General features: G+C 42.2%; 1 protein-coding gene across 2 annotated transcripts; it reads left to right on the forward strand.

Moving 5' to 3' along the window:
* The first annotated feature begins 737 nt into the window (after positions 1-737).
* Positions 738-7,116, forward strand: LOC116400417 (leucine-rich repeat transmembrane protein FLRT2). Of its 2 annotated transcripts, none has more exons than XM_031878236.1 (2): positions 738-1,233; positions 2,878-7,116. In XM_031878236.1, exon 2 carries the CDS (start codon positions 3,329-3,331, stop codon positions 5,336-5,338), a length of 2,010 nt encoding a protein of 669 aa, XP_031734096.1. In that variant the 5' UTR covers positions 738-1,233; positions 2,878-3,328; the 3' UTR covers positions 5,339-7,116. The 2 variants fall into 2 exon arrangements, with proteins under 2 accessions (XP_031734096.1, XP_031734098.1); XM_031878238.1 differs by lacking the exon at positions 738-1,233 and adding an exon at positions 2,335-2,726.
* Positions 7,117-20,064: the final 12,948 nt, after the last annotated feature.

The raw sequence follows: 20,064 nt of genomic DNA on the forward strand, positions 1-20,064 counted from the left end.
GAAATAAATCAACTTTTTGATGATATTCTAATTATATGACCAGCACCGTATATATATATATATATATATAGTTTTCTTTATATAGAACACATACAAATCATCTATCATCCAAGCCCCATACCCACTCCACCATGTACATGTACACAGTGTAACTGCAGTACATGTACATGTACACAGTGTAGCTGCAGTACATGTACACAGTGTAACTGCAGTACATGTTGAATCCTATACACCCTTTAATAATTGGTCAAACAAAGTCTCAGGAATATGGTGTTTTTTTTTTCGATTTGAGTGCAAATCTATCACAAATGAATTAAGACAGATGTAAAATGAACAGATGAGAAAGATAATTATATCAATTGAAATTAAGATATCTGTCGTCTTCACATCAAAAATGTATTTTCCAGCATATAAATTCCGTTTGGCTTCTGCTACTTCAGGATTATGGTTTGGGGGATTATGGGGGCCTGGGGCCCATAGCTCATTTTTGTCGGGCCCCCTTGAGAGGTTAATCTGGCCCTGCTGTAATTATCCTACTGCCTGTACCATCCTTGTGGTTATGTTTAAGCACAAGGCTGCGCATATGAAAAGTGACAATGCTTGACAATACATCATTTAAATTCAAAGCCTTTTTTTAATTGGTCCAAGAAAGACTTGAAAAATAAGACACACCTACACACACCTCCAGAGAGAGAGAGAGAGAGAGCGTCAGTTTACTGACAGAGATTGAGTCTCGGGGCTCCAGCAGGGACCAGGCACGCTCTGGAACAGTTTACCCAGAATATGGACTTCACATTCCGGGTTGCTATCGGCGGAGCGGCGGTGGTCAGGGTAGGAGCCTCTATCTTTCCTCTCCTGTCTGCTTCATATCCTCTTCTCCTCCTCTGAGGGCAGCGGAGGAACTTCACCGGCATCTCCGGAGCAGCGCGGTCGGGAGTCTCAGGCTGTGTTTGAGGGAGGCGGGGGTTCGATGCGGAGCAGACCGCTGGTGACCTGAACTTCATTTCCTTCCTTTCTGGCTGCTGCGGTCGGGAGGTTGCCTTTCAGCATAATGATCCAGTTCTCCAGAACTACCAGAAAACCGAACAAGACCAGTCCGAAGCTGCAGTGGGAGCTGTGAGCGGACGCAGCGGGCATAATGCGGACTTTGTGCCCGGTCTGAGCGCAGCAGTCTGCGGAGAGACGAGCTGGCCGGCTGGATGAGCCGCAGCAAGACTTTCTATTTTCGTGAAGGTAAGAAAACGAGATATGAATGCAGTCTGGGCTGGTAATTCTGTATGTTATCAACATGTCATTTTTCCTTTCATTCCCATTCAGGGAATTTCCCCTTTGAACTAATTCATGTCCAAATAATTATGAATAAACAGTTACCACCAGAAGTAAACTGTAGCAATTTAGAAATGACTGTACTGTAATATTTGCTACACTTTTTTCATTAATACCTTCACCCACTTCATTTTTCATTAGGTCTGAAATAAACAACAACATATAGACAGGTCCTGCTGGTGGTACTTAGCATGGACTCTCTCTCTCAAGGCTCAAACCAAAAGAAGAAGCCGACAGTTTATTCTCCAAACTGGGGCAGTGCTGCTTTGCAACACACGCTATCTTCTTTAATATAGCCTACACTTTGCATGGGCACATTCATAAATATATCATATATAAGATTGATGCCAGAGAAAAATAAGGCGGTGAGGTCAGGTCACCATTATTGGACTCGGTTTAATGCCTTGTTTGCCCCCCCCCCCCCCCAAGGAACATTACATAACTGTTGAACTGCCTTGGCCACAAATCAATGCAATCTGTCAATTGGCTGCTGCTGCCTGGTGCCATTGTATTAATCATCACTACCACCCAGCTAACGACCACTAATAATACATTATCATCACTTCCTTTGCTGGAACTGTATCGGATAGTGAACTCAAATGTGCAGCAGTTCAGGGAATTTTATTGATGTGTGTGTGCTTTCTCCCCTTCAATCCACCTCAATAATGAGGTTTTTGTTTGGGAGCCAACTAATACTGATGCTTAAATCTCTCCACTTTATTTAAATTGCATGACCTTGTGCTGCGCAGCTGCACCTTTCCTCATTGCGAGAGGCCCACATCGATCTCAGTTTTGTCCCTGTGCAAGACATTTGTCTTGTCTTACCTCGGCTGACAGGCTGCGTTCATCACCATTCCTGCACTCCTCTCCTCCAGCATGGCTAAACTCAATGAGTAAAGGGAAAAGAGGAATGCAAAGTGTAATTCAGCAATCATTAACAGCACATATTTGGCTTTGTAACACATCTTGTGTTAATACTGTATCGGACACCACCTCTTTAACCCCACTCCTTAATAATTCACCCTAAAGAGGAGTCCTTCCTTGTGCTGTGGGACAGGGCACAATCATACAGGGTCGACAGCGTAACAGATTCATGGTGCTCATCAGCGAGCCAGTTGCCTCTTTCCCTAGCTCGCCTCATTGTTCACATAATGCATTTGACTGCCATGTTTTGATCCTTTGAATTTGGTCTTTTTTTATGCTCTTTGTTCAGGTTCATGGTTTTTGACTGTGGAAAGAGAAAAATAAGTGTTAGTTAGTGTTAGTTTCCATTTCAGATTTGGGCTCATGTTACTGATCTGCACATAAATGTGTTTTTCCCACCATTTCCCCACCTTTGCCCTCAGTCTCTTCAAATATCCTTTTCCACTAGATGTGTCTGAGGAATATGCAAGCAACCTGTAAGTCATCTGTTTGCTCTCCCAATTTACAATGCTTTGCATTCGTGGAATAGAAAGGGAAAATAAATCCTTTAGTGTTCCTTTAGTGAAAGCATGCATTTTGAGGAAATAAAACCAGACTGATTTTCCCATAATTCTTATTTTGCAACAGGTTTCTGGAACCAAATGTCAAATCAAGAGAGAAGCTTTGTGGAACCATCAGTGTGTGACGTGAAAGGGAAGGAAGCGAGGAAGAGGACGTCCACAGATAACCCTCTGTGTGTGTTGTGCATGTCAACACCGAGTGCTGTGAAAAGAGCTCTACCCGGTGGTAAAAGAGAAGAGAGGGTGAAAATGTGATGGATTTAAACAATGTCTCCCAGCTCAATTATGGACAGTGGCTGGTGAAGGAATCATATTGCTTAATGAGATCATTACTCTGGTGTTGGGAAGCTTAGGACAACTAACTACCAAGGGATTACTCAAGACACTCTTAAGCACCAGGCCGGACATGATGGTGTTATTAAGCAGACAAAATCCAATGACTGTTCTGTTGGATTTGAATCCTAATTTGTCACATTTCTTTCTGATTTGGTGTCTGTATTTTCTCTGATCTGTTTGAAATGGAGATACAGTGGCGTCTGTGGAATAAGGACTGGTCCTCCTTTATAAGGCCGTGGATACCTATACTGTTGGGCCTTCACCTCCAGTTCTCCCGGGCCTCCAACTGTCCCGAGGAGTGCCGCTGTGATCGCACCTTTGTTTACTGCAATGAGCGGAGCCTGACCTCAGTGCCTCTGGGAATCGGTGAAGGTTACAAAACCCTTTACCTCCACAACAACCAAATCAATAACGCTGGTTTTCCCCTGGAGCTCCACCATGTGGCCTCTGTGGAAACTGTGTTTCTCTATGGCAACCAGCTGGATGAGTTCCCCATCAACCTGCCCAAAAATGTGAGGGTTCTCCATCTGCAGGAGAACAACATTCAGACCATCTCCAGAGCAGCTCTGGCTCAGCTTCTTTGGCTGGAGGAGCTGCACTTGGATGATAACTCCATTTCTACTGTAGGGGTGGAGGAAGGGGCCTTTCGCCAGGCACTAAGCCTCAAGATGCTCTTCCTCACCAAAAACCACATGAGCAGTGTGCCTATTGGTCTTCCAGATGATCTGAAAGAATTGCGATTGGACGAGAACCGGATCGCTGTTATTGCAGAGGAAGCATTTAGGAATGTCACCCACCTGCAGCGCCTCCTATTGGACGGGAACCTGTTGACAGATGAAGGGATTGCACCAGGGACCTTTCAGGACCTGGTCACCCTCAGGGAGCTGTCCCTGGCCCGCAACTCACTAACATACCCTCCCCCGTTCCTCCCAGGGGAGGTACTCGTCAAATTAAACTTTCAGGAAAATCAGATAAACAGGATCCATGCCAGTGCATTTGCAGGGTTGCACAAGCTGGAGAGACTCGATATTTCTAACAACCAGCTGCAGTCATTGACAGAGGGGGTCTTTGATGGCCTCCGCGGTCTCAGACAGCTCACTGTTCGGAACAACCTTTGGCTGTGCGACTGTAGCATCAAATGGGTGGTGTCATGGCTCAAATCTCTGCCGTCCTCGCTCAATGTGCGAGGCTTCATGTGCCATAAACCTGAAAAGTTCCGGGGCATGGTGATCAGGGAGCTGAGTGCTGAGCTGGTCCAGTGCCCACAGAGCACAGCGGCCGCACCCCTGTCCTCTTCACTGGCTGACACTGCTCTGTCCTCTTCCTCAGACTTCCCCCCCCTGGTCACTCACTATGTTTCCCCCTCCTCCAGGCAACCCTTCCCCAAGTTAACCACCCACTACCCTGTCTATTCAACCAGAGAGGGGGGGTTGAGGACTAAGAAACCTTTAGACCCCAGGAAGGAGACTTTGCAGGTCACGTTTGCCATACTGAATGGCTCAGCTATCCACGTCAGCTGGGTGGCCGCCTTTCCAGTCACTGCCTACAAGGTGACCTGGGCCAGGATGGGTCCCAGTCTGACAGGGGACACGGTCAGGGAGAGGATAGTGGGTGGGGATCACCGAGGGATCCGACTGGCTAACCTTGAGCCAAAGTCAACCTATCGGATCTGTGTCATTCCCTTGGATGCGTTCAATAATTACCGGCCCAAAGATGATACTGTGTGCACTGAGGCCGTGACCACGGTGGCCTCTTTCAGCCCCGACAACAACAACAAAAGACCGTCGGGGCCTGAACAGGCCATGCAACAGGAACCCAGCTCGCCTTTCTTGCTGGCTGGACTGATTGGTGGTGCTGTGATCGTGGTGCTGGTGGCACTCAGCGTCTTCTGCTGGCACATGCACAAGAAGAGCCGCTCCAAGTCCTCCAGCAAGTGGAAATACAACCAGGGTCGGAGAAAAGATGACTATTGCGAGGCAGGGACCAAGAAAGACAATTCCATCCTGGAAATGACTGAGACTAGCTTCCATATAGTCTCACTCAACAACGAACAGCTCCTCAAGGGAGATTTCCACATTCAGCCTATTTACACCCCTAATGGGGGCATCGGCTTCCGAGACTGTCCCCTGGAGAACAACAGCACAGTTTACTGCAAGAACAATGTTCAGGATGCTGACTTTTCTGGCACATGATGGTTTGGGGGAGCATCAGGAGCATTTTTTACTGACAACTACCCACACTTTACTGGACACTGTACAGTGTTAATACTATTTGAAACCCCTGTGTTTTCGAGAAATGTAATTTATACAACTAACTGGACAGTATTTTTGATATAACGTTTGATTTAAAAATGATTGGTTTCTGGAGTTGTGCTGTTTGAGTTCTGTGCGCAGACATGTAAATCAGGATTCATTTATTAAGTAAGTATTAAGGCTGGGTTTTGTTCAAAGTTTTTAAGGAATAGTCAATGTATACTGTAACCAAGACAGATACAGAATCCTCACTGTAGGTGCAGTGCATCATACCAGTACTGAAAGCAGCTGGTCCAACTCTGCATGAGAGAAGGAGAAAAGAGACTGACACGAATCAGCCACACTCACCACTAGAGGGTGTCGTTTTCTGGAAACCATACAGCCCACCTCACTTTTACTGTGACTGTTTTTCATCAAGTCATCACAGTTATATGGCATATTTGTTTAATTGGCACTACAGTCGATAGAGATGCAAATTATTGGATTCCTGCTCTAGGAAGAGGACATATTTTATGCAAATTGGATTTTACTCTGCTTCAAAAGGAAATGTAAAGGTCACACTCATTAAACATTCACAGAAAGTGGCAGGCTGCAGTGCTTTCCTCTGCTTTTCAAGATGAATACATTATCAGTTAAGGGGTCACGTTATTAGTGCTGGCTGTGTTTGATGGTGGGTATCACAGTGAGCCACAACAAAGAAGCACATCTGCCATCTACTGTATGTTTAACCAATTAAGAACCAACTCTTCTCCTTTTGTTCAGCAAAAATAACGTTATGGTTAAACAGTATATATATGTGCCTTGAAGTTATCAGCTTACAATGTCTTTTGAATCCATGTTTTTGCACAAAAGGTGTACTGTATATACAATTGAATTGGTGTTGAGGAAATCTCTTGCTCATGATTATTTATTTACCTCGTTACACATTTAATTAAAAACATATCTCCAAAAGTGAACTTATCCCTCGTGATCTGTCCCAGAATAATCACTGACTCAAACTGTTACAATACTCAGGTGGGAGAGCTCAGCAGTATAGCAGAGGTCTGCTTGGAGAGGGAAGGGTCTTTTGAGGATGACTAGTGCAAGTTCAAGAGTCACAAAGAGATTGCACTTAACTTCTACTTAACACAAAACATATTAATGCAGCATCGCTGCTGAACCTTGTGCAGCTGTGGGCATGCACGTGAGAACCAAAGATGTAAAACAATAGGCTGAATTTGTTCAAATTAAAGGAGTATTTAATGACCAGGACAGTGTTGAAAATCTTTCTTTGAACCATTACATTTTTGCTCTCTAAAGCTATCAAATAAGCCTGAAACCTGGAGCTTCCAATACCCCGAACCTGTAACCCTGTAGGTTCTGCCTAGGTTATGTTTTATAAACCGGAATGTTTCGGACACACGCTTCCTTTCTTAAACATAAGTCCTGCATTATTTATTCAGTTTGTTGTGTTGCAGACCAGCTGTGGCTGAGGACCTGGATTCATCAACTAGTGAGCAGTGTAATTTAGGGAAATGTTTGAGTAGCGTGGAAACAAAAGCAGAACCTGTGACAATGGTCTACACCAGGCATGGGCAAACTACAGCCCGCGGGCCATATGCGGCCCGTTGGGCTTTTTAATCCGGCCCGTCAAATACTGGTACAAAATTGTCCAAACTATAATAACGACTAGGGATGGGTGGTATACCTGTTTTAATTTCCCGTATGACATGAATTCTTCACACACCATCATACCAGCATAGCTGAAACAACTGCTGTCTGTCTTCAACATAAATGTATTGTTTGCTGCTGAAAGCACTGTGGTCGGAGCTAGTTGTCTTATATGTATTGAGAGGGAACCCTAGTCATGGTCATAACTTTATAACACAACAATTAATAACCACAACTAATGCTCTTTAACAGAGAAGAACACCACAGCACACAACAGTCTGTGACACATAAACAATTTGTAACACTAATAATTGTACATATATAAAATTTTACCGCCGAACTGCATGCTGGGTACAGCTCACTCGCGAGCCTGCTAGCACAACAGTCTGCTAACAGCTTGGAGAGGCTCCGTCGCTCCAGTAATGTTGCATTAAAGAACAGAACAGAGCGATGCAGGATGAACAAAGACAGACCGGAGATGCACCGATAGAGTTTGACACATATGCAATGCTGATTACTGCATAATATGTGTGGTATTTGTTATAAATGTACGTTGGTGATAAGAAGCTATACTTGGAGGGGCTTAGGACCCAGGGGAATGTAGGTGAAGGAAACAGGAAGAGACGGAAGACACGCCACACAAACAGATGTTCACCGCTCATCACGACCCTGTAGACCAGTGATTCTCAACTAGTGGTTCGTCGCGGACCTGTTTTCAGCGCGTCCTTTGCTTTATGCAGCGGAGTTATTCACGCTCCTTTCCAGCATTTATGGTACTTGTTCAGTGTTGCAGGAAAAACACCGACCAATGCGTTGTAAAACACGTCACGTGATGCAGTTTAGCCAATAAAATAAGGGTATTCTGATACGTTTCCTGACTCCAGTGAGATGTACCCACACCGTGACACGGGGGGAGAGACAAGGAATCACTTGACAGAGCAGAGCCCTGTTAATGTTAAATGTGAAAGTCAAATATCTGTATGATCCCTTCAAAGAATCAAAATTGCTAAATAGACCACAGACATTCACTGATGAACACTTCAGATCTGTTTTGAGAATTGCCACAACCAAACTGACACCAAACGTTGATGCACTGGCTAAAAATGGTGACCAACAACACTATTACCACTGAAATTAAATGTAAGTTTTCTTTACTTTTCAGATAATGGCTTTTACTTGTAATTTATATTAGTTCACACAAACACTCTCCATTAATCTGCTACTGCTACCGGCCCGTCTGTCAAATTTTAAAACTCAATGTGGCCCCCGAGCCAAAAAGTTTGCCCAACCCTGGTCTACACCTATAGAAATAGGAGTAGAACGGACATGTATACTTTACGGCCCAACTGACGTGTGTTGTCACCATAACAACAAACAACTGGCCTTTTCACTCAATGACCACTACAAACAGTTCAATGTCCGTTCTACTCCTTTTATGGCTAACAATTTGAATAGGGGGGTCCCGTTTGGGGCCACAGCCTCAGAGAAGTGGGGCCAGACATGTTGCGGCAGACACATGAAGCAAACATACTGTGGGTACATCCCAAGTCTCTTAATTGTCATTTCCTCGATCCTCGCTTGAACCGGAAGTTGTTCTGCGCCGCCATATTGACGGCCGTCCCAAAGCTCTTATTTCTGCTCTGAGGATCGAGGAGCGAGGAGGGAGGAGGGATCTCTGAGGAGCCATGAGCGAGGACCCACGAGAACAGACTTCCAGGAAGTCTTTTAACGGCTGACACGCCCCCTCATTGTTCATCAGTCATGTGATTGGACGCTGCAGCTGATCGGATTGATGAGATTTTTTTCAACATGTAAACAGTGAAGACAGATCAGATTAAACTCAAGCTTTATATTTGATTCGTTTTCTGATTCAACATCTGGTTTAAATAAATGTTCATTGTAGACTGAACAACAAAAGGACCACAAACAACTTTCTTCATTTAGTAGAAAGATTTGCGTTTTCAAGATCTGATGTTTCCCTCAATAACTGTTATTATGGATACAATTAAAGTCAGAGAGAGCTGGAGAGAAGAAACACTTTTTTAAATATTTGTATCATTTTCATTCAGTCACGTGAGGCTGATCATTCCTGAGTGTCGGGTTTGATGAGTTATATCATTTAAGATCAGGCTTTGGGACGGCCGTCAATATGGCGGAGAAGAACAACTTCCGGTTCAAGCGAGGATCGACAATTAAGAGGCTTGGGATGTACCCTAAGAGACTTGGGATGAACCCTAAGAGACTTGGGATGTACCCTATATGTCAATTAATTTTCCGGAGTGATTTTTTTTTTTGGCAACATACCAGTAGTTGTAAGTGAAATAAATATGTATGTGTGTGTGCATACATATACATATATATATATATCATACAATACAGCTCAGAACTGGTAATGTAATTTCACTTCATATAAAAATTACAACAGAAGCTATTTTACTTACATCGTACTCCTGAAGTAATTAAAGTGTTTATAATCCAAAGGGAAAAAACCTGAAATCCTGGAATAAAGGACCGGATATGGGAAGAGTCGGACCAGATCTCAGTGGAGTAGGACCAGTTCCGGTAGAATCAGAGCAGACATGGGTTGTTTCGCTACAAACACTAAACACAGTGTATGTGGTCCTTGTGCATAAATTACATATATTAATTGACAATTCTAACGCTACTGTGATGTCCATATCAAATAAAATAAACATAACATAACATAAATAGTACCCGGTCTGGGTAGAACCAGACCGGAATAGGGTAGAATAGGACCAAACCAGTACTAATTCACTGTATGTTAAATATAGTGTGGTCTAGACTTGCATGCACAACAATGTAGGCTTGTACAGTCACTGAACTATTGCTAAAAGTTTTTGGTAGGATCATATTTAGGCGATTTTCAAAACTTTCCCTTCATACAATTCCTTACATATTAAGGACACAAAATCCAGCTAATTTGTTTTTGTTGCAGTTTGTGTGAGGTTGACCCACATCTTTAGGTCAATTGCCCGGACTCATTTGTATAGAGTTTGGTTTGATTTGCATTGTTGTGGATTGCATGTGAAGATCATGAGCTGTAACTTCAGAAGACTTGAAAGTCCTTTATTCCACATTTCCTAATGGAAAACGATAACCCTCTTTCTTTTTATCTTCGCTAATTAGAGTTGAAAATGTATCTTTAAAAGTACAGGAACAGTATGAAAGATGCATAAGTTGTGAGACAGGATACTGTACTTCCTTGGTTGAAGTGCCTCAGGGACATCCGGGATCTAATTACTCTGACTTCTTCTTTATTCTGTATAAAGTGTGTTGGACAGTATCTAATCTTTCTAAAGCCACAGATCCATATTCTTTGTCAGCGACGCAGACATTAGATCTTTCTAATATGTCTTAGTAGATACACACAGAGGCAGGAACAAAAGAAAGCAGAGATGGCTGCAACAGTCTGCAGCTTCCCTCCCAGACCATAATTTTAGATCGCCAGTGAGCCAAATCTTTGGATAATTCTGGTTCTACCAATCAGTGATGATAACTTTGATGATATAAGCAAAAAAGTCAGGCAGGTCAAGAAACGTGAGCAGTGCAGATCATCCCAGGTTGGTCAAATTTATGGTGAGCAGCAAAATGATGACCCAAGCTGTCTGTTCCACAAGCTGCCCACTTCCTGCTTGAACTTTGACCACCTTAGGTGGGTTAGAAAATCTGGATAAACTGTTGCTTTGTTAACAAGCTGTGACTGCTCGTATTTCTTTTTCCTTTTCATCAATGTCACCATTTTCTTACATCTCAGCAATTACTTTGGAAAACACAATGAACCTCAATCACCGTCCTTAAGAAGACGTTTCTTCTTGAGACCTGCTTGTGCAGTTTTCCTGAAGACTCTGACATTTGCCAATATTTTCTTATTTGGGACTTGTTAGGTAAGAACAAAATCGACACACACTCATGAACACACTGAGGCACATTTGAGTGCTGACATGTTTGTGCAAAATAACTGGTTATTGTGTTATCTTCAATTTGACAGTTTTTATAACATTATTGTAATCCAATTGTTATACAAATTTCAACAATATTCAATTATCATTTTTTATTAATTATTTAATTTTTTCTACAAAGCGTTATGTTTTTTTTTTAAAGAAGGCATTACACTAACACTTCAACACTAAACGATTTTATAACCACTTCTGATGCTATTTCATGTTTACCACCTTATTTTAAACTTATTGAATGCCTTGTTTTAAACATACATGTTCCCCTAAATTCATATTGTCTCACTCTAATGACAAACAACCTCTGAACACAGTTAGGAAGAAAATGGTTTGTGCTTATTACATTATCGTTCATTATTGTTCAGTTCAAACCTAACATTATAAACTTCGGTCCGGTGCTCCACCCTTTTTATAGATCTTCTTTTGGGCATTCTTGACTTAATGCTCTCTTCTCAACTTATATGCATGCACACGGTCTTCAGTCTCATTTCCTTTATGGTGGATAGACAGGGCGTTTACCTTTAATATTTAGGATCAACTGCATATGTCTTCCATTTACCATTATAATAGGATTTACCATTATAACAAACAATGGTGCGCTTTAAGAACTTGTCGTGAATCAGACTTTTCTTAAGAACAAAGTTTAGAACAAACTTAATAGACTGGAATTATCATTTAACAGCTACTGTTGTGTGAATTTTGCATTTTAATAATGTTAATACAACACTCACTTGCTATATACAGTATATACTCTCTTCTCTCTGCCCATACTGACCATAAAGCTATACATGTTATCCTGCACTGTAGAATCTACAGTCCTTGTTGCTGCTAAAATGCACACCACAGATCACCTGAAACTCATGTGAGGCGTCAGCAGTCAGAGTAAGACAAATCAACCAGATGTCTTTCTCTCTGCAGGACAAATAGTGTCTTTACATAGTGGTTTAAAAAAGCCTGTATTAACTTCTCCATGGAGGAATCCTCATCAACATGTTAAGTTATGTTTCAATTCTATGAAAAACATTACATTACAGTCATTTTAGCAGACACTTTTATCCAAAGCGACTTACAATTCAGATTCTATCACATTCATACACCGTAGGCACAGCTACGGGAGACATTCTTTGGGGGGTTAAGTGTCTTGCTCAAGGACACATCAACATGTGACTAGCAGAGCCAGAGCTGGGGATCGAACCGCCGATCCTGTGATTGAAAGATTGCCCTGCTCTCCACTTAGCCACCGTCGTACATACAAGGTCCCCATTCATTCAAACTTGCATTGTGTGGTTGCACTAACCAGCATCAGTTGCAACTCTAACTTGATGCTACATATTTCAATAATTCGCTTAAAATGCCGTCTTCTCATTGCCATTGTTTGGTTTGCTTATACAGGAAAATGGATGTGTGTCAACTAGTATAAACTCTTCGTGGAAACAAATGGAGAGAGGGAGCTTTGTACTGAAAAGACTAAGCTAGAATGATACATACTGGATTTGTCATCATTTCCAAAACGGTTATGCAGGATTCATGTTAGCTGCGCATTCATGACCTTACATCCCACTTGATTTACTCAGTAAACATTGTAAAACTAAGGTCACAATTATGGTCTCAATCTCTAGTTTCAAGTCTTCTTCAATACAGCGTGATGTTCATTTTGTAAATTATGGTCCATTTAGAGTCAAACAGACCATAAAGCAGGGTATGCTTTAGGGGCGGGCTACACGGTGATTGACCAGTGGCTAATGTGGCGTTGTTCGGTGTGGGACTTGTCCGTGTTTTGTCTTACAACTTTAACCCTTTCAAAGTGTGTTTTCAGTTCATGAAAGTTAATTGGGACATTTTGTTTATCTAAAAATGTCTTATTCAGCATTTGATAGTTAGCTCCACCCTTTCCTGTCACTTCTGGTTGCAAAAAATCAAGATGTAGACGGCCAAAAACCAAGATGGCGAGGACCCGAACCGAGAACTCGAGGCTTCAAAGCTTCAGTCTTCAAACCAATGCGTGACATCACGTTGACTAGATTCATTTCTTATATACGCTCACACGACACACTGAAGTGCTAGTTCATGTTTTTTTAACCCAACCACCAACTGTCTTGAATTATAAAATGACGCCATAAAGATGGGAATTTTCTGCCATCCATCCCATTTGATGTGAATGCAGCATAACACACATGCTTTATTGTGTACTAACAAAAAAGATGGACACTTTGACAATTAGCAAAATACATGTGTATTAGGGGTGTAATGACACACGTATTAGTATTGAACCATTCGGTACGGAGCAGACGTCTGAAGTAACGGCTAGCGGCTTTGAGGAGGACGGACACAAAACGGAGGACTTTCCTTTTCTTATTATTGTTTATTTTGTTCTGTACAACTATGTACAACAAGTTAACACACATAAACTATAAAGGAACAAAACATGGATTGCTCTCCAGTACGACAGAGACTTCAGCCACCAGCAGAGCTATGAGTGACAACAGACAACAACAACACCGAGGGAACGAGTGAGAGACGTGTGTTGACCATATTTATGGAGCCATAATCTAGTAAACCTTTATGTGTAAGTGTTGATTTGAATGTAAATATGAGGTGAGAGAGAGAGATAGAGCAAGACCCCCAGCACTGTAACTAAGTCTGAAAAATAAAACTTTCCAGGAACTGTCTGTTTGAGTTCATAGAGGAAGATTTTAGAGAAGATCTTAAGAATCAAGCACAACCTTTCATTATTAAAGACTACTTTATTACTCTGTCGTATTTTTTTAAACTAAGCAAACAATCTACTTCCTGTTTACACCGGCACCATCACGCCCAGTGTACGTGAATAGTCATGTAATATTCGTTACAAACTTTCCCCACAGCGTTTAGGTAGCTGTTCCCTCCTGACTCAAACAGGAGTGATAAACCAGGCTGTACGAACATGCTAAATGCTATTGAGCCCCGTGACACTACTCCTTCACTAGCCCATTTCTCCAGACCATAATTCCTGCTTTGTAAAAGAAAACAAAAACCCAAATCAGACACGCCACCTTGAGTCTCACCAGCGAGGATTTGGCATTTCTGCTTTTTTGCTGTATTGAAAACGTACCGAACCGTGGCACCACTGTATCGTATTGAACCGAACCGAGAATTGTGTGAACCGTTACCCCCCTAATGTATATCATTGTTCCATTCATTGGTCACTACTCCATTGGTTCAGAAGATGTGTGGACTCGTACCACTTCTTATCAACAGTTACCAGTCACGTGACAGCAGTCATTGGATATTTACTGGTTTTGAGTGAAATGTCTCAACAACTAATGGATACATTAACAGAAGTTCATCACTTTGGTGACTTTTTAATCCAGCGCCATCATCAGCCCAACATTTCTGTTTGTCCAATACTTTGGTTTGTGACCAAATACCTGCACAGTGCTTTTGTAAGCATTATACCTTCTATAGATCAGCATGTTAGAATTATCATCATGAGCATGTTAATGTACTTCCATTAGCATTTAGCTCAGAGCACCACCTTAGTACAGTCTCACAGAGCCGCTAGCATGACAATCATTGATGCATTAATGTATCCATCACTTTCTGCATCATCCTTTAACTGCAGGGTAGTTTAATCTATAAAATGCATCATCATTTATTACAGTACTTGATTACATTTTGTTTTATTAATATGAATCTATTAAGCAATTAAAGCTGTCAGATAAATAATGCAGTATAATGTACCATATTGCCGTCTGAGATGTAGTGGAGTATGAGTGTAAACTTGCATTAAATGGAAATACTCAAGTACAAGTACTTCAACATTGTACATACTAAGTATGGTAATTGTGTAAATTAACTAAGTTACATGCTGGATGAGAGAGGCTGAACACAAACCAGTGTTGGAGAGGTGCTGACCATAGTGAAAGCACAAGTGGAAAGTACTATTTCCTTTACACTTAGTTACAGTCAACCACTTTGAACATAATTGCATTCAATAACTGTTTTACCGACGAATCAATAAATGGAACTAATTCCTTAAAATTCATATTTTTAACATCACAATTCATAATTAATCGGAGAAGAAAACGTTTTTGAGGGTACACACTTTTTTCAATGATCAAGACATGTGCTGTAAAAGGAAATCAGGTGCCAGAGTGGATAAAAAGCATAAAAAAAGAAGTCTATTATCAACAGAAATGCCCCTGGTGAAAGGCAAACTCTCTGTAGAAAGACTGGCAGCAGCAGCAGCAACACTGTCTGTGTGGACGCCACACTCTTGAGATACGCAGCAGTTCAGTGAGGCAGCCTTCATGCGCTGCTCACACAGGCAGTGTGGCCCGGGCTTCAAAAGCGCCGGTGGATACCCACATAGAGACGGACAGAGACTCCATGCTTTTTAGTTTGATTTGATTGAACTTTGATTGGATTGACGTTTTAATTGTTCTTCCAATTTAGCTAGTACTGGTCATGTTTCATGCTGAGACGAAGACAATATAAATATATATCTGGTAAGGCAGCCACAGCAGAAACAGATGATCAGTCATGTTGGTTAAATGTTCATTGTCAGAACTTTTACATGGCAAGGCGATTCCATATCCCCTGTAGTGTATCATCTCTCTTTTGACGAGTGCAAAACCATCTAAAGCAAGCAAAAAACTTTTTTGTGCATTGGAGGAAGTTTTATTCGGACCCGAGCAACCGACAACGTCGGTCCGCGAAGGCCCTACAAAAAAGCCTATTGGACCTCTCACGAAATTTTACGCCATTTCGAATTTTGTGAAAAACGCAGAAAAACAGAAGGGAAGGAAACACCTTGCTAATAAATATTTACAAAGAAATAATGCACCATGGTCTGCTTTACTTAAGGTAATTGTCTGACGGTTTCACAGTTTATTGTAAAGCAACAGACCTACGATAATAAATAACACACCTTAAGGAAGGGATTCAGCCTGTATCATGTTGTAAATGCTTTTAAACCAACATCAGTGGCGGACTGAATCAAGTCTTTTCCTCTTTAATTCATAGTGGATGGATAAAATAGCCCTCTGATTCTCAAACGTTTGGCTTCCATTTCTCCTGGTCATTACTGTGGTCAGCTTGCACTAAATTGCATTAGAGAGCCACTAACAGCATCCTCTCCCTCTTCACACACACACAAATCTACTCCACACGCACGAGTATTGATCTCTGGAGCTCCACTGGATTATGAAAAATGGCTACCAACCTTAATGACACTTCACCTGAGATAAACTGCCTCTCTCCACGGATTTGGTAGTGAGGTTAAAATGCGTGCACAGGGAAATCAGTGGTAAAATGTTGTCCCAGCTTGTCCCTGTATCTTCTTTCATTGATTAACTGCTAGAACTGAGAAATAAAGGGATAGTGGACGCTTGATATAATGGATGGATTGCATAGTGGAGGGTCATTTGATGGTGTTACAGCCTCACATTGTGGCTCAGTCATTTCATCAAAGTTAGCGTAAATCTTTACACTTCAGTGGTATTGTGGATAATCTTGCATTTGAACAACAGCATGTTAGTCCCTGAATTTCATCAGCGTCACTACAGCACTGTGAGAGTGAGCCATATGCATAGATACAAAGTTCTATGAATAAATTATTATATTTACATATGTGCATTTTCAAAATCAAGTAAAACCAGACTTGCCATTAGGTATACCTGAGGCCTGTACTAAAGTTATTCATTGGTTAGATTTGTTTCTTTGTTGTTGTTTTTTAAAATTACACTTTACAAGCATCTATCAAGTTTGTATAGTTTGTCTATTATGAGTTGGTATTAATAAAAATCTAAAAGAATGTTTTGAGACTAATTTTATTGTTAAAAAGTCCAGCTTTTACTGAGTTTTGCATATTTAACAATATTGGCAATAGAAACAAATGTTGAGGCAGAATACACCTGTATGTAGACAAAGCATATTTGTAAAGTGCATTCCTGACATCAAGACACGGACTGAAATGTAAAACTTGTATCAAAGACAGTAGACCCTATCACTCAGTCACCCTGTCACCTGCCATCATCATTGGTGGAGAGATAAAGCTTTATACAAGCTTCCAAACATGCTAATGTTGCCTAAAGTCCAGAGTTGGATGGGAGACTGTATGCAAAACAGTTTTAAAATATCACTTCACTGCAAGTTGCTTGTTGAATTGGTGTTTACATTTATTTTTCTGATTGGCGTTTTACTTGCTAAGATTTTATCACACTTAGATTGGCGAGTTTAGTCAGTATCAGTGGTGGGCCATCAGGTCCAGTTAAGCCTTCTCTGCTGGCCTAAACAGAATCACAAAGTTATAGCTATTTTATAATTTAACATTTTTTCATAAATACACTACATGTATTCTAATTATTTTTGCCATTAGCTCATGTTCTCATTGCACAGCTCCTGTCTTCCTCTGTTGCTCTGCTTCCAGTGCAGCTTGTTTTAAGGAGAGCTTTTATCCAATCAGATTCAGCCCCTATGTCTCTATGTAAGGAGAGAGGCCCGAGGCCCTCTAGGTAGACTTTGCAGTTTAAGTGAATGGGGACGATATTGTTGATTGTCATAGTCTTCAACCAATCAGATCTTTAGTTTGACATGTTGGGCGTATTCTTTGACGTGCCAGAGCTTTCTGGGTGGCCTAGCCGAGTACGTCAGCATTAACGTGCGGCGTGATTGGTCAGTCGGCTAGCGTGACTGTTATGAAGCTCAAGCTAGCTAGCAGAACTTAGTAGTAGTAGTAAGAGTTCAAGTTGAAAGATATGTAAGAAGTTATGACATTGACATGACATTTTTAGCGTTTTGCTTGGTGTAGATTCCTGCCAAGCTAGTTTAGCGTAGCGCGCCTCCCAGAACACACGTGCCTCACCAGAGTACAATGTTGTTGTTCCGTGGTGGCACATTGTCTGTTACGTCGGGTGGGTTGCCATGTTGAGGGCAGTGGCTCCACGGAGAGAACATTATAATTCCCACAATTTAAACTTCTGCATTTTCCAATCCTCGGTATGCATTACGAATCAAACGTATTGTTTGATTCGTAATGCGTACTGAACCGTGAGCCTCGTACCGAACGGTTCAATACGAATACGTGTATTGTTACACCCCATAATAACCTGTAGCTGTGGCGTCATAATGAGGTTATTAGGAGGTGGCTCAACTGTAGTAGGACAGCACTGAAGGCCCATGTATGAAATGCACGGCCCGCCACTGGTTAAGACTCAAGTCCCACCTCAATCTCCATAATCTCTACGAACCCTTCCAATCCGGCTTCCATTCAAAACACAGCACAGAAACCGCCCTACTGAAAATCACAAATGATATACTTCTCTCTGCTGACTCTGGCTTCGTCACCATCCTCATCCTCCTTGACCTCAGCGCCGCCTTCAACACTATCAACCACTCCATCCTCCTCTCACGTCTCCAGTACTCCCTTGGCATAACTGGCACTGCCCTCTCCTGGTTCACCTCATATCTCTCAGACCGACATCAATTCATTGCAATAAACAACTGTAAATCCTCTACCTCCCCAGTCACCCACAGTGTCCCCCAAGGTCCCCTCTTCATCATTTACATCCTTCCCCTTGGACAAATCATCCGTCGTCATGGTCTCAACTTCCACTGCTACGCTCACAACACCCAACTCTACCATCACCTCAGTCACCCACTCCACTCTCACTGATATAAAATCATGGATGCAACAGAACTTTCTCAAACTCAACTACAACAAATCTGAAATACTCATCATCGGCCCTAACTCCCTCACCCGTTCAGCCCAGCCCTTCTATCTCAACATTGATGGCTCCATCGTCAGCCCCTCCTCCCAGGTCCGCAACCTCGGTATCATCCTCGACCCCACCCTCTCTTTTCTACCCCATGCCAACCACATCACCAAAATTGCCTTCTTTCACCTCGGGAACATTGCACGCCTCCGACCCTCCCTGTCCTCTGCCACCACCGAAATACTCATCCATGCCCTCATAACCTCCAGACTCGACTACTGCAACAGCATCCTCTATGGTTCTCCCAAGAAAATCCTCAATAAACTCCAATATGTTCAGAACTCTGCCGCTCGACTGCTCACTTCCACCCGCCGCTATGATCACATCAACCCGGTCCTTCGCAACCTCCACTGGCTCCTGGTCAAATACAGAATAGACTTCAAAATACTACTCACCACCTACAAAGCCCTAAGCAACCTGGCCCCTCCTTACCTTTCAGACCTCCTCCCCCTCCACGCCCCAACCCGTTGCCTCAGGTCCGCTGGTGCAAACACTCTGAAGACCATCAGGACCAAGCGCCGGACCTGGGGTGACAGGGCCTTCTCAGCTGCTGCACCTCCCCTCTGGAACGCCCTCCCCATCCGCATCCGTGAGGCTCCCTCCCTATCATCATTCAAACAAGCCCTCAAAACCCACCTCTTCAAACTCGCTTTCACCTGCTAACCCCTGCACCCTACCCTCCACTACATGACCCATTCAGCACAGCTTCTCCAGTTATTCTTTTTTTTTGTTTGTTTGTTTTGTTTGTCTCTGACTTGTAAAGCGTCTTTGGGTATTTTGAAAAGCACTATAGAAAATTTATGTATTATTATTATTATTATTATTATTATTAATATAGAGTAGTTACCTTGGCGTCAGACAGCCCTCTCCGAAAGGGAACTAAAACATTTGTATCAGTCTCTTCAAAGCCACTAGACTGCTTGACAAAAACTGTAATTGTACCCTGCAGAACACAGGAGTAAACTTACAACCCTAGTTCAAAAAATCCGAAATACACTTTCAGTTATTTCCAAACTAACAGCTAATGTTGACTCAGCTAGAACTAGCGTTCACAGTATTAATAACTTAATTGTTTAGCTTATTCTGGTATCCTATGTCAATGCTATTTTGAAACTGCTGGGTGGGCTTTTACATTTGATTAACCGAGGAAAGAATGCCGATGGAGTCGACCTTTTAAAGTTCTGTCCGGTGTTCCCGCAGTGAAGAGGAACACTGTACTGAGCAAATCGAGTTTTCTCAACAGCTGTTAAAAGTTGGTGGTCTGGCTCACTTTGTTTCTGCTTCCTTC

This window comes from Anarrhichthys ocellatus, unplaced genomic scaffold (genome assembly GCF_004355925.1).
Source record: "Anarrhichthys ocellatus isolate YVR2014 unplaced genomic scaffold, GSC_Weel_1.0 scaffold169, whole genome shotgun sequence".
In the NCBI taxonomy this organism is placed as follows: domain Eukaryota; kingdom Metazoa; phylum Chordata; class Actinopteri; order Perciformes; family Anarhichadidae; genus Anarrhichthys; species Anarrhichthys ocellatus.